This window comes from Natator depressus, chromosome 2 (genome assembly GCF_965152275.1).
Source record: "Natator depressus isolate rNatDep1 chromosome 2, rNatDep2.hap1, whole genome shotgun sequence".
Taxonomy (NCBI): Eukaryota; Metazoa; Chordata; order Testudines; family Cheloniidae; genus Natator; species Natator depressus.
The window spans coordinates 264,406,619-264,421,469 of NC_134235.1; the positions used below are offsets into that span (position 1 = coordinate 264,406,619).

Sequence of the window (14,851 nt, forward strand, 5' to 3'; positions counted from 1 at the left end):
CTGCCCCAGCTGCACAGGTGCCTGGGAGAAGAGGGAGGCCTCCAGCCCCTGTGGGCACCCTTCCCCCCATGTCCCTGGTTGGCGCCAGGCATGCGCTGGGGTCTGCCGGGCCTGGGTGCTGGGACTTGGGATAAGGCCCCCCTGGCTGGCCTGGGGCAGGTTCTCGGAGGCGTGGCAAGCCCGGCTGCAGGTTGGGAGAGGAGCCCAGCAGAGCAGGGGCTGGTGGTGTCGGGGCTCAAGGTGGGCTTCCAGGAAGCCCCGGGATGGACCCCGAGGCCGAGCCCCACTGGACCCGCGTGCACACCCTGAGCTCCCGCGCTCTGCACCGGGGCAGTGACGCCGGAGGGAGGGGCTGAGCACTAGGTCCCTATGGGGGAGGGAGCCGCCAGCCCCCGCTGATGCCCCTGTCCCTGCCCCAGGCTGCGGCGGCTCTCGCTCTGCAACACTCTGGTGACCGACTGCGGGCTGCAGCACCTGCAGGGCCTGCGGCACCTCGAGGAGCTGTGCCTGGATCGGACCGCTGTCTCCAGCGCAGGCGTGGCCCGCTGCATCACCCGGCTGCCCCTCCTGCAGGTACTGGGTGGGGGGACACAGCGGGGCCACCCGCTCTGCAGCTGCCCAGGGCTAGCAGAGAAGGCTGGTACCTGGGTTCTCCCCGGGCATCCCCTGCCCTTCCCCCCGTGAAAAGTCTCTGCCCCAGCTGGGCCTGGGGCTTCCTGCCATGTGGGCAGAGCTGGCACCCTGGCAACGAATGGGGTGCAGCATAGCAGTGGGTTCTGGCAACACCCCCAAGGTGCTTGGCCCAGACACTCTCCCCCATGGGAACGGCTGGGGCACCCCACCCCCAAGCAGGCCAGGTTGTGACCCATGGCAACGGAGGTGGGGAGGGGCTGGGGGGTGCCTGTGGCAGGAAGACGCCTGCCTGGGGCTCCTGCCTGCGTGCCAGGAGATGGAGCTGCTGCTCACTCCAGAGCCCAGGTAGGCAGCGCTGCGGATGAGCTGTGGGGCATGAATGGACACTGAGACCCAGGGGCCGGCTGCCCCCAGAGTGGCGCAAGGGCTGCTGTGCTGGGTGGGTTACTCGCTGCCCCCTCGGCCTGGGGGGCGGGGTGGGTGCAGGCCGCGGGGCGCGGCATGTTCTGACACCAGCCGGCTGTCGCAGGTGCTGGGCCTGGCGAGCACGCCCGTGGGAGACGGCGTGGTGAGGATGGGTGTCAGCCGCTGCAAACAGCTCCTCAAGGTGAACCTGAGCCGCACCCGCGTCACCGACCGAGGTGAGCCCCCGCCAGGCCGGACGCCGGGGGGAGGGCTGCCGGGCTCCCACTCGTCCCGGGGCAGCATGGGGAAGGGGTGGGGGACTGGCCACAGGCCCGTTCTGGGGGCGGGGAGTGGGAAGGAGCTGGGTGCGCGTGCCAGCTGGCTGGGTCGCGCTGCCCGGGCTAACCCCTTGCCTCTCTCTGCTCTAGGGCTGCGCTTCCTCCGCCAAGTGCCCATCGCTCAGGTGAACCTGGACGGCTCTGGGGTGACGGCGGCTGGCGTGGCCAGCCTCCTGGCTGCCTGCCCCAGCATCGTCAGCATCCGGGCCAGCCACCTGCAGACGCTGTCCCCCGAGCAGCTGTCGGACGAGGAGCTCCCCAGTTAGGCCCGGCACCGCCCTCCTATGCTCCTGCCTGCGCGGCTCGCCCGGGGGCCCCTCCCCATCGCAGTCCCGGGGCCGGCCAGCCTGCCTGCTCTGCAGAGCTCAGCACCCCAGCCTGGTGGGGGGGCGCGGGGCTGCCGGGCCCGGGCAGGCTCCTCCCACAGCGTCCTGCCGCAGGCTGCGTGGGCCGGTTTGGGGCGTGTTGAATAAAGCAGTATCCTCTGGCTGAATTCTCCTCCTGTGCCCGGGGGGCGGCCCTGCTCTCCCAGCCAGCTTCTGGCATCCGCCAGTGAGGGGAGCTCTATGGAAAGGCCCCCTACAAACCACGTTCCTTGACCTTGGGCCCCACAGAGCCCCCCTCTGGGGCTGGCTCGGTGCAAGCAGGGCCTCAGTGCTGTCAGATGGGGGTTCAATCTGCAGTAGCAAACCCCTCCTGCCCAAGAGAGGCGGAGGCAGCTGCCCCCTCCCCGCAGCACATGGGGGACCCACCCTGCAGGGACAGACCGAGCCCCCTCCCCCAAGGAGCCAACCCCACTGGGCCATGAGGCTGCTGGGGGCGGGGAGGGGAGGGGAGGGGAGCAGGTCGCTGCCAAGGGAGCCAGGCTGGAGGCGGGTGAGTGAAGGTGGGATGCCAGCCTCTGTAGGAGCAGGAGGGAGACGCACATGCCCCCCAGGGGCTGAGACTAGGGGAGCCCTGTCCCCCCTGGGCTGAAACGAGGGGAGCCCTGTGGCCTACCCCTGGGGCTGAGACTAGGGGAGCCCTGTCCCCAGCCCGGAGGGTGGTGACATGTTGAGTCCCAGCCCCCCAGGGCTCATAGCGGGGGCAGCACCTACCCCAGGCCAGCTTGTCGTCCCCCCCCCCGGAGGGTTCCCATTTCCCAGGCCGGGCACCTGCCCTTCCCTGGTTGCAGACGAGGGGGCAAGCCGTGCCCTGCAGATCCGTGTGGTGCTCCCCGGGTACCCAGCCTTGGGAGGCAGCGCTCCACCACCCGCCCTTGGCGTGAAGGGGTTGGGTCTGGGGTTTGGCTCACTGGACCCGCCAGGCCTGCCCTCCAGGGCCCCTGAGGTCTCGTCCTTTGTAGAAGGCAGCAATAGGCACAACCAGCCTCCGAGTCCTTCGGGTTTCTCTGCGGTGCCCTGATCTCTCCGAATCCCCAGGCCTGCTGCTCCCACGGGCACAGACCACACCAGCGGGGGGGAGGCGGCTCCGGTCCCGTGAACGCTCAGCACTGAGATGGGGTGATAGTGAAAACCAGATTCGGGGGGCACTGAGTAAGAACGTTGGATACAAACGGTTACATATAAAACAAAATTATAACTCGCTTTTTTTAGAGACTGAACTTAACTAACATGTGACCCTCTTGTCTAGTGACACTTGTTTCACCCCACGGTCTTGCCAGCAGTTTCAGCCGTGCCTGCTGGACGCGGCTTTCGTGAAGCAAACGCGCTGCCCGGTTCCTTGCCCTGGAGAGGGTGACGGGGTGTCACCTTTGTGCCTCAATGTACTAGAGCAAACCTTTGACGTGACCTTGAGACAGCCCTCCCCAGGGTCGCCAGGCGTCCGGGTTTTGACCGGAAGGCCCAGTCGGAAAGGAACCCTGGCGGCTCCGGTCGGCACTGCTGACGGGATCATTTAAAGTCCCGTCGGGGTGCAGCAAGGCTAAGGCAGGACAGTCCCTACCTGGCACCGCGCTGTGCCCCGGAAGCGGCCAGCAGGTCCCAGCACCCCCTAGGTGGAGGGGCAATCAGGGAAGCTCCATGAACTGCTCCCGTTGGCCAGCAACCACGGCCAAAGGGAGCTGCGGGCGTGGGTAGGGCACAGAGTCACCTGGCTGCCCCTGCGTCTAGGGGCCAGACAGCATCTGCTGCCAGGAGCAGCGTGGAGTCAGGGCAGGCCTGCCTTAGCCCCTCTGCGCTGCTGACTGGGAGCCGCCTGGTAAGTGGAGCCTGCACCCCAAACCCCCTCCTGCACCCCAACCCCCTTCTTGCACCCTAACTCCCTCCCAGAGTTCACGCCACAACCCCCTGAGCCCCCTCCCAAACCCCAACCCCCTCCTAGAGCCCCAGCCCTGAGCCCTCCCAGCCCAAACCCCAGCTGGAGCCCGCACTCCAAACCCCAGCCCTGAACCTCTCATTTCTGTCCCCAACCCAGAATCCTCGGCCCCTCCTGCGCCCCTGCCCCAGCCCAGGGAAAGTGACAGAGGGGGGGATGGAGTGGGCAGGGCAGGGGTGTTTGGTTTTGTGTGATTAGAAAGTTGGCAGCTCTAGTCTGCCCCCCCCCCCCCCCCCGGGTACATCTTCCTGGTACTTTTCTGTGACGTTTTCAGACTCCTGCGTCAGCGTTCGGTTCAGCCTGCAGAGGAGACCACCGGCAACCAGGCTCCTCCATTTGCAGGTGGGCAGCTCTGGTCCCACAGAAGATGCTCTTCACCCCAGCCGCAGGCCTGGCGAGCATGGCTGCTGGATACGTCTGTGACCCCTCCCAGGGGGTCTGTACGTGCATTTCACACAGAGGCTGGGGACTAGTGAGACACCGGCTGTCACTGGAGCCCTCCTGTGCCAGTTTCTGGTGCCCTAGGACGTACGCTCCAGACACAGGAGCTCCCCGTAACCCTGTGCACCTCTGGGACCCTCCCTGTTGGCACCCAGAGGTACCTGGGTCAAAATCGACTACTGCACCCTTTGCCCCCAGGCCTGGGACAGGTGAGTGGCCTGCCCGGCTCCCCCCAGGCATGCTGAGTGGCAGAGCCAGCCAGGCAGGGCACAGGCCTGCTGGAGAGGGAAGACTGGGCCTTGGGGAGCCCTGCACCTGGCTCCAGCAGCCCTGGGCTTGCATCTTGCAGACCCAAGGTGCCCCCAGCCCCACGGCAGGTGTGTTACACCCTGTGCCAGGAGGGGGCTGGCTCCAGGCAGAGCTAGGCATGGGGTGGGGGGGTTGCAGAGGTGCTGCCAGCCCTTCCCCTCCCCCTGCGAGACTTCTGCTGCAGTCGGCCCTGGAGTGCGGGCGCCGTGCTGGGCAGAGAGCCCCAGCAACTGCCCCTTCTGCAGCCGCAGCTCCCCTGCCCCACACCACGAGCTGCACAGCACAGGGCAATGAGAGTGCATGCCAGTGCCCTGCACCGTGCCCCCTGCTGGGACTGGAGGAGCTGGGAGCTCCCCCCCAGCCCTGGTCCCAGAGGCCGGGCCCCGACAGCTGGCTCTGTGCGGGGCTGGCCCTGTGGAGGCCGGGGTGCGGGCAGGGGCTACGGGAGCCCTGCAGCCGCTGGCACGTGTCGGTCTCGCTGCTCCAGGGCGGGGCACCTGCTCCAGTGTAGCCGTCCGGATTCCCATTCCCTCCCCTTCAGCCAGGCTGGCTCTGGCTGCAGCCCTGGCAGCCAGAGCTCCCCAGGGTCAGCCCTGGCGAGGGCCCTGGTGCAGCGTCCGGCTGAGCGAGCGGGGGGATGGGGGGCATGCAGGAGGTGACCTATGCAGTGCATGGGGGGGGGTCTCCTTTGGCAGCAGCTGCCATTACTGGGTGACAATCAGCAGAAACTAACACAAGTGCCAGGCACTGCTCAGACCTGCCCAGAGCTGGGCTGGACACTGGCAGGTGGGGGGCAGGGTGCCTGGCTGTGCCAGTATCCCCCAGCCTGGCACCAGGGGGCGCTGTGCTGGGGAGGTTCTGCGCCCCCCCCCGGCTGTGCCAGTATCCCCCAGCCTGGCACCAGGGGGCGCTGTGCTGGGGAGGTTCTGCGCCCCCCCCCCCGGCTGTGCCAGTATCCCCCAGCCTGGCACCAGGGGGCGCTGTGCTGGGGAGGTTCTGCCCCCGCCCCCCTGGCTGTGCCAGTATCCCCCACCCTGGCACCAGGGGGCACTGTGCTCTCCATGGTCATTTTCCTGCCCATTGTATTGCCCGGTGCCTGTCTGTGGGCCCCAGCCCCCCCGCTACAAGCTGCGCTCAGCCCCCCTGGCCCATGGGGAGCCCTGCCCTCACCTTGCATGCCCAGCTGCTGCCGGCCCCGGGCCATGCCCATCACCTGCAGGCAGGGCGCCCAGCACTGCAAGCTTCCCCAGAGCAGTGCCCTCCTGCAATGGGAGGCCTGGTCCCTATGATGTGGGCTGCCCCAGAGGGGGAGGGGCTGGGTCCCTGTGGGGTGACCATGGTCCTGTGGGTCCATCGTTGTTTCCAGGTCTCTCTGCTGAGTGAATGGGGGGCCCTGGAGGGGATACCTGTGGATGGAGTAGAAACCCTCCGCTTGGGATACTGCACCCCCCCCTCCCCCGGCAGCATTAGTGCTGGGAACCTGCCAGAGAGTGTGTGTGTCTGCCCCAAGTCACGCAGCCTGAGCAGCAAGGCCAGAGATGGAACCCAGGAGTCCTGTGTCCCAGCCCCCCTGCTCTAACCCACCAGAACCCACTGGCCCCCAGAGCCAGGAGAGAACCCAGGAGTCCTGGCTCCCAGCCCCCCTGCTCTTACCCACTAGGCACCACTGCCCCCCCCCCCCCCCCGAGCCAGGAGAGAACCCACGAGTCCTGGCTCCCAGCCCCCCTGCTCTTACCCACTAGGAGCCACTGCCCCCCCGAGCCAGGAGAGAACCCAGGAATCGTGGCTCCCAGCCCCCCTGCTCTTACCCACTAGGCACCACTGTCCCCCCCCCCCCGAGCCAGGAGAGAAGCCAGGAGTCCTGGCTCCCAGCCCCCCTGCTCTTACCCACTAGGAGCCACTGCCCCCCCGAGCCAGGAGAGAACCCAGGAATCGTGGCTCCCAGCCCCCCTGCTCTTACCCACTAGGCACCACTGCCCCCCCCCCCGAGCCAGGAGAGAAGCCAGGAGTCCTGGCTCCCAGCCCCCCTGCTCTTACCCACTAGGCACCTCTGCCCCCCCCCCGAGCCAGGAGAGAACCCAGGAGTCCTGGCTCCCAGCCCCCCTGCTCTTACCCACTAGGCACCACTGCCCCCCCCCCGAGCCAGGAGAGAACCCAGGAGTCCTGGCTCCCAGCCCCCCTGCTCTTACCCACTAGGCACCTCTGCCCCCCCCCCCCGAGCCAGGAGAGAAGCCAGGAGTCCTGGCTCCCAGCCCCCCTGCTCTTAACCACTAGGCACCACTGCCCCCCCTCCCCCCCCGAGCCAGGAGAGAACCCAGGAATCCTGGCTCCCCGCCCCCCTGCTCTTACCCACTAGGCACCACTGCCCCCCCTCCCCCCCCGAGCCAGGAGAGAACCCAGGAATCCTGGCTCCCCGCCCCCCTGCTCTTACCCACTAGGAGCCACTGCCCCCCCGAGCCAGGAGAGAACCCAGGAATCGTGGCTCCCAGCCCCCCTGCTCTTACCCACTAGGCACCACTGCCCCCCCCCCGAGCCAGGAGAGAAGCCAGGAGTCCTGGCTCCCAGCCCCCCTGCTCTTACCCACTAGGCACCTCTGCCCCCCCCCCGAGCCAGGAGAGAACCCAGGAGTCCTGGCTCCCAGCCCCCCTGCTCTTACCCACTAGGCACCACTGCCCCCCCCCCCCGAGCCAGGAGAGAACCCAGGAGTCCTGGCTCCCAGCCCCCCTGCTCTTACCCACTAGGCACCTCTGCCCCCCCCCCCCCGAGCCAGGAGAGAAGCCAGGAGTCCTGGCTCCCAGCCCCCCTGCTCTTAACCACTAGGCACCACTGCCCCCTCTCCCCCCCGAGCCAGGAGAGAACCCAGGAATCCTGGCTCCCCGCCCCCCTGCTCTTACCCACTAGGCACCACTGCCCCCCCTCCCCCCCCCGAGCCAGGAGAGAACCCAGGAATCCTGGCTCCCCGCCCCCCTGCTCTTACCCACTAGGCACCACTGCCCCCCCCCGAGCCAGGAGAGAAGCCAGGAGTCCTGGCTCCCAGCCCCCCTGCTCTTACCCACTAGGAGCCACTGCCCCCCCGAGCCAGGAGAGAACCCAGGAATCCTGGCTCCCAGCCCCCCTGCTCTTACCCACTAGGCACCACTGCCCCCCCCCCGAGCCAGGAGAGAAGCCAGGAGTCCTGGCTCCCAGCCCCCCTGCTCTTACCCACTAGGCACCACTGCCCCCCCCCCGAGCCAGGAGAGAAGCCAGGAGTCCTGGCTCCCAGCCCCCCTGCTCTTACCCACTAGGCACCTCTGCCCCCCCCCCCCCCCGAGCCAGGAGAGAAGCCAGGAGTCCTGGCTCCCAGCCCCCCTGCTCTTAACCACTAGGCACCACTGCCCCCCCTCCCCCCCCGAGCCAGGAGAGAACCCAGGAATCCTGGCTCCCCGCCCCCCTGCTCTTACCCACTAGGCACCACTGCCCCCCCTCCCCCCCCGAGCCAGGAGAGAACCCAGGAATCCTGGCTCCCCGCCCCCCTGCTCTTACCCACTAGGAGCCACTGCCCCCCCGAGCCAGGAGAGAACCCAGGAATCGTGGCTCCCAGCCCCCCTGCTCTTACCCACTAGGCACCACTGCCCCCCCCCCCGAGCCAGGAGAGAAGCCAGGAGTCCTGGCTCCCAGCCCCCCTGCTCTTACCCACTAGGCACCTCTGCCCCCCCCCCGAGCCAGGAGAGAACCCAGGAGTCCTGGCTCCCAGCCCCCCTGCTCTTACCCACTAGGCACCACTGCCCCCCCCCCGAGCCAGGAGAGAACCCAGGAGTCCTGGCTCCCAGCCCCCCTGCTCTTACCCACTAGGCACCTCTGCCCCCCCCCCCCCCGAGCCAGGAGAGAACCCAGGAGTCCTGGCTCCCAGCCCCCCTGCTCTTAACCACTAGGCACCACTGCCCCCTCTCCCCCCCGAGCCAGGAGAGAACCCAGGAATCCTGGCTCCCCGCCCCCCTGCTCTTACCCACTAGGCACCACTGCCCCCCCTCCCCCCCCCGAGCCAGGAGAGAACCCAGGAATCCTGGCTCCCCGCCCCCCTGCTCTTACCCACTAGGCACCACTGCCCCCCCCCCGAGCCAGGAGAGAAGCCAGGAGTCCTGGCTCCCAGCCCCCCTGCTCTTACCCACTAGGAGCCACTGCCCCCCCGAGCCAGGAGAGAACCCAGGAATCCTGGCTCCCAGCCCCCCTGCTCTTACCCACTAGGCACCACTGCCCCCCCCCCGAGCCAGGAGAGAAGCCAGGAGTCCTGGCTCCCAGCCCCCCTGCTCTTACCCACTAGGCACCACTGCCCCCCCCCCGAGCCAGGAGAGAAGCCAGGAGTCCTGGCTCCCAGCCCGTCCCGCATTCTCGCCCACTGGGCCGCTCTCCCTCTGCGGCGGATCTCGCCCACCCACAGATGGGCGCGGGGACGGATCGGGTCCGGGTGTGAGGGAGGCAGGGAGGGGACAGCGCTGGCTCGGGCTGGGGAGTCGAGCAGCTGCCTGAGCGTGTTCAGGGGCGGGGGAGCCGCAGCCTGCTCAGGAGCCGGAGCCATCGTGCCGGCAGGCTGCACTGGCAGGCAGCCCGCCCGGGAGACGGGCGCACAATGGGCTACTGAGCAGCTGCCGCGCGGGGGGCCCGCCGGGGGGGCGCAGCCCGGCGACGGGGACCCAGGCCGCATTCCGTCGCCGTGGTGATCCGGGGCTGCGGTTGCCAGCGCCTGCGATTGGTGGGAGCGGGGTCCTGCTCTGGCCGCGCCGGGAGCCCGGGACGCGGGGGCCTGACGGCTGGGCATGGGCGGGCGCCGCGGGCAGGCCAGGCCAGGCGGGGCAGCAGGGAGCCCGGGTGCCCGCCCCGGCGCTGGGGCGTGAGGGCCTGCCGGGGACGGGGGCTGGAGCCGCCATGAGGGCCTGCTCGCAGGGCAGCGCGGGGGCCGAGCAGCTCTCCAGCCTCCAGGTCTTCGCCAACAACTGCTCGCTGCACGGCGTCAACCACATCTTCCGGCACGGCTCGCTCTCGCTGCGCCGCGTGCTCTGGGCCCTCTTCTTCCTGGGCTCGCTGGGGCTGCTGCTGGTGGTCTGCATGGAGCGCGTCACCTACTTCTTCACCTACCCGCACGTCACCAGGCTGGACGAGGTGGCCGCGCCCAACCTGACCTTCCCCGCCATCACCATCTGCAACCTCAACGAGTTCCGCTTCTCCCGCATCACCCGCAACGACCTCTACCACGTGGGCCAGCTGCTGGCCCTGCTCAGCGACCGCTACGAGATCCGCAGCCCCCACCTGGCCGAGCCCCAGCTGCTGGCCGCCCTGCGGGACAAGGCCAACTTCCGGCACTTCAAAGCCAAGCCCTTCGACATGGCCGACTTCTACAACCGCACGGGCCACGACATGGCCGAGATGCTGCTGCAGTGCAGCTTCCGCGGCGCCCACTGCGGCGCCCAGAACTTCACCGCGGTGAGTGCGGCCCCCGCCCGGCACGGCCACGGCCTGCCTCAGGCCCGGGGCTGGGGTGGCTCTGCCTGCGGGGGGCTGGGCAAGGTGGGGGGAGGACTCCAGGCCCAGGGGCAGTTCGCGGGGGGGTCCTGGGCTGGGTCTGTCCGTCACTTGGGGGAGCGGGGGGGGCTGTTGGCGTCAGCGAGGGAACAGGGTGACGGTTCACCCCTCCCGCACGTGCCTAGTGCTGGGCACGGCACTCCTGCTCCCCCCGCGGCTGGGCTGCTGTCCCCCCATCTCTGGAGCTAATACCTGCCCGGCAGGACCAGGCCCCGCTCCGGGGCCCATCAGTTCCCTAGCCCAGCTGTCTGCGGATGTGCCAGGCTCCCCTCTGCCTCTGGTACCCCACAGCCGCAGGGCTCCAGCCCCTGCCAGCCACTGAGCTGCCGGCCCCGCCCGGGTGCATGGGCCCCCAGCTGTCTCTGGTGCCACGAGCTGGGCGACATTCGGGAGCCGGGGCTGGAGGCTAAGGCTGAGCCATCAGCTCCCGAAAGCATCTTTCTGGGCCGCAGGCCGACGGGCGTTTCCCAGAGGAGACACCCCGGATGCCGCACCAGGGTCACTACAGCCCTCCTCGCAGGACGGGCCCGAATGCCACAAGCAATGGCCTGGCCCCTGCAGCCTGGCTAGGAGCCCCCCGCCTCGCCCCGCTGGCCTGTGGGCCTGGCTGTCCCCCTGGCTGGCTGAGCGGCGCTGGACACTCTGACCCCGTTGATATCCCCTACACGCTGCCGGCCGCGCTGCCCTGTGCCGGTCAGCGGCCGCGTGGCTCAGACACACCCTCGCGGCGCGCGCCCAAGCCGGCCTGGCACAGGGGGTTCAGCTGGAACCATTTCTGCGGTTTGCAGTGACACGGACCCGACCCCTTGGGAACACTCCCTGCACCCCCAGCCAAGCCACTTCTCGGCCGCACGCCGCTCGCCTCGCTGGCCAGCGAGCGCCGCTGTGTCCTCCCTCTGGCCTGTCCTGCGCCGCACTCGGTGCCGAGAGTGACTCTGCTGCCCCAGCCCAGGTGGGATAGGCAGCGTTGGCTGGCCGTGGCCGCAGCTCCCGCAGGCGGCCCAAACGGGGGGCAGGGGGAGCTCAGTGTCCTTCGCACCCACAGGACCGTGCTCGCAGCCTAGTGCCAGGAGCAGAAACCAAGAATCCCGCGGCTAGCATCGCCACTCTCGCACACTTGGGTAAAGTGGGGCCGTATGTGCATGCGTGTGTGACGCAGGGGCCGTGGGTGCCCGTGTGACATGGGGCAGTGTGTGTCCCTGACCAGGCTGCTCTGCTGTGGGTAACTCCCCCGTCAGCCCCGCACCCCTGGAGCTGGGACCTGCCCTCAAGAGCGGACGCTGGCGCTTGGGTGCAGACCCTGCTAATGCCCAATGCTGGGCGGAGCTGGACCCTATGCAAGCTGTGCCAGGGGCCTGCTGCAGCTGCGGGGCAGGCGGGCGGGTGCACGGCCTTGGCTGGTGTTTGCTGGGTGCTGCCCCTTTAAGAACGGAGTGGGGCAGACAGTGTTTGCAGGAGGCAGGTGGGGAGGATTCCTCTCTGGGGCAGGGCAGAAGCCCTGGCTCAGGGGAGCTCCCAGGTACTTCAGCTCTGGCCTCTCCCAGCAGGGGGCGCTGTGGGGGCGGGGCAGGTGCATGGGCTGCAGTGAGAGAGGGACCCCGGGAGACTCAGGAATGGGGTGAGCAGAGCTGGGGATGGAGCCAGGCGCTGAGAGCGCTGAGGCCTAGGGTGGCGCCTGCCCGAGCAGGGCGACAGGCTGGGACCTTCGTGTGGGGCCAGGATGCAGGGCAGCGGGGCACCAGGTGCAGACTCTCCGTTTCCCGCACGGGGCAGGCAGGCCGCACGCTCCAGGCTTAGGGGAGGGATCCCTCTGTCCCCACCCACGCGGAGCCGGTGGAACTCCCTGCCACAGGGTCTAGCTCGGGCCAAGGGTTCAGGCACGGTCAGAGCGTCGGACGTTGCTGTGGATAACGAGAGCGTCCATCTGGCCGGGCTGCCTGCGACAGCACTGGGCTGGCGTCCGCTAGGGGCTTGGGGGGTCTCCCTCTGGGCAGGGTCCCTTGGAGCTGCTGGGCCTGGCCCCGCTGGGCCGGGCCGGCCTGGCAGCTTGGGGGCCAGGGAGAAGGCAGATCCAGGGACGAGCGGGGGCCTGGGAGGCTGGAGAGGGGACAGGCCCATGGAGGGGGCAATGAGGGAGCCCCGCGACTCTTCCCTGCCCCACATGGCTCTGGCCTGAAGGGGCAGCCCCAAGCTCACAGCCCCTCCTGGCAGTGCCCACCCTGTGCTCAGCTCTCACTGCAGCTGGGGTCAACCCCCAGCACAGGGAGCCTGTGGGGCCAACCCCACAATAGCAGGCATGTCCCCCCTCCCCGAGCCCCGGCGGGCAGGCGAGGGGCGTTCAAAGGAGACCGGACACGAATGGTCATGGAGGCGGCTCCCCGCCCCCGCGTCACCATGGCCCCCTCTCCCCCTTCTTTAGATGGATCCTTTGTTACCATGGCAATGGCTCCCCTCTTTCAGTGCAGCCGTTGCCATGGTGATGCCTCCTCTCCCTTACCTGTGTAGCTGTTGCCAGGACAACGTCCCTGGTGTGGGTTGGGTGCTGCGGTACCCGCATGGGCCTGCTGCGCCCATCACACCCCTACCCAGGGCACTGGGGTGAAAGTCTCCAACCCAGAGCCCAGTCGCCATTTCGGGGTGCCCCACACGGGGGAGGGGGGGCATGTGTGACGCAGCAAGGAGGGGGGAGTGTTGACCTGGGAATGTGGCAGGGGAGTCTCACTGGGGATGGGAGACCCGAGAGCCTGTCACCTGAGCCAGGAGGGGGAGGGGGAGGTAACACCTCTGCCCCGGAAACTAGACAAAGGCTGCAGGAGGGAGCCTGCTGGGGGGGTTTAGTTTCAGTTTGGGGCTGGGTGGAGGAACACAGGGAACCCCAGGGCTGGGGTCTAAGCTCCCTGCTCCCCCAGAAGGACGTGACTGAGGGGTCCTGGGTGTCCCCACAAGCTCTGTTTTGGACTGTGTTCCTGTTGTCCAATAAACCTCTCGTTTTGCTGGCTGGCTGAGAGTCTCAGTGAATCCCAGGAAGAGGGGTGCAGGGCCTGGACTCCCCCACACTCCGTGACAACTGGTGGTAGCGGTAGGATCTACTGCACCCCGTGGACGGCGCTTCCTGCAGTAAGTGACTGGGGAGCAGTAAAACGAAGGGGGATTGACGGGGACCAGGCGTGCTGAAGATTCAGAGAGAGACGGTTTCAGGGGGCGGTTAACCCCTGGGAGTGTGTGACCAGAGAGAAGGACTTTTGCAGTAACAGGGTCCCCCGAGGGATTGCAGCGAGCGGTCCCAGGGGCGGAGGAGTCTGCAGCTCTACCCTGGCAAAGAGGCGGTGACCTCAAGAAGGACTGGCACACTAGGGGTTTTTCCTGGAAACCGTGGAAAGCTGCCCGGCCTGCGAGTGGCCAGCAGGGAGATGTACGCTAAACGCCTTAAGAGCGACCTGGTGGAGCTGTGCAGGCAGAGGGGGCTGCGCGTCGGGAGGTCCACCAAGGAACAGCTGATTGCCCAGTTGGAGGAGAGGGATCGCTTGGATGACCCGATCCCTGCCCCTGAGGGAAGCTGCCCGGCGGACGCAGCGTGGGCCCTGGGGCCTGACCGGGCTGGGAGGGGTCAGACTGCTGCCCAGGACATCCCGAGACCCTTCCTACTTATGCCTGGGGGAGGGGTTGGGGGAAGCCCAGCGAATACCGAGGGCATCCTGACCCCGGCAGCCAGCAGGAGATCCTCCTGGTGGAGCTCCCCATCCCTGGAGTGGATGCGGCTGGAATGGGAGAGGGAGATGAAAATGAGGGAGCTGGAGGATCATGAAAAGCAATGTCAACATGAGCAGGAGGAGAAAGAGTGGGAACGTCAGGAGAAGGAGAGGCAACATAGGGATGAGCAGGAGGAGAAGGAGAAACAAAGACAGCATGAACTGGAGCTGGCCAGGCTGAGGAGCAGTGGGGCTCCGGCTGCGGTGAGTGAGGGGGGACCCAAGACTGCAAGGAGCTTTGATAAGTGCTTCCTGGCCCAGCGGAAGGAGGGGGAGGACATAGATAGCTTCCTGACGACCTTTGAGAACGCCTGCGAGATGCACAGGGTTGACCCTGCAGACAGGCTCCAGTTCCTCACCCCCTTACTGGACCCCAAAGCCGTGGAGGTGGACAGCTGGATGACAGGGCTGGAGGCAGGGGACTATGAACTGTTCAAACAGGCCCTGCTCCGTGAGTTTGGGCTGACCCCCGAGATGTACCGGAGAAGGTTCCGGAGTCAGCGTAAAACACCTGAGGTCACCTACCTACAACTGGTCAACCGGATGCAGGGATATGCCCGCAAGTGGACAGCGGGGGCCCAAGCTAAAGAGGACCTGCTTGACCTAATCGTACTGGAGCAGCTGTATGAACAGTGCCCTTCCGACCTGAGGCTGTGGCTGGTGGACAAAAAGCTCGAGAACCCCCAGCACGCAGGGCAGCTGGCTGACGAGTTTGTGAACAGTCGGTCAGGGGGTAGCCGGGAGGAGTCCCAAAAGAACAGGCCCCCCCCGATGCAGAGAGAGAGTCACCATGGGGCCTCCCAGCGGGGAAATAGGGAGAACCCCCTCCCAAGGGGAACGCCTGGCGTTGGGCCCCTCCGACCCGCTTGAGGGGACCAACGTGACCTGAGCTGCTATCACTGTGACCTGAGAGGCCACGTATGGACCCAGTGCCCCGGGCTCAGGGACAGACTGAGCAGACCCAACCTACCCAGGGTTAACTGGGTAGGGACCCAGCTGGACGAGGGGCAGACGACCCAGGCAAGGGGGGCTGCCAGTTTAACACCTGCTCCGGAGGGAAGAGTACCCCCAGCCAGCCCCGCCAGAGGGCTGGAGGCTCTGGAC

The 14,851-nt window shown here is 67.8% G+C and overlaps 1 protein-coding gene across 3 annotated transcripts in view; it reads left to right on the top strand.

Annotated features, from left to right (window-relative positions):
* The first annotated feature begins 9,264 nt into the window (after positions 1-9,264).
* Positions 9,265-14,851, top strand: part of ASIC3 (acid sensing ion channel subunit 3) — a 40,949-nt gene continuing 35,362 nt past the window's right edge. For all 3 annotated transcript variants that reach the window (XM_074946633.1, XM_074946636.1, XM_074946634.1), the window contains exon 1: positions 9,265-9,899. In XM_074946633.1, the coding sequence (XP_074802734.1) occupies positions 9,345-9,899 (555 nt within the window). In that variant the 5' untranslated portion in view covers positions 9,265-9,344. The remainder of the gene's footprint in view (positions 9,900-14,851) is intronic.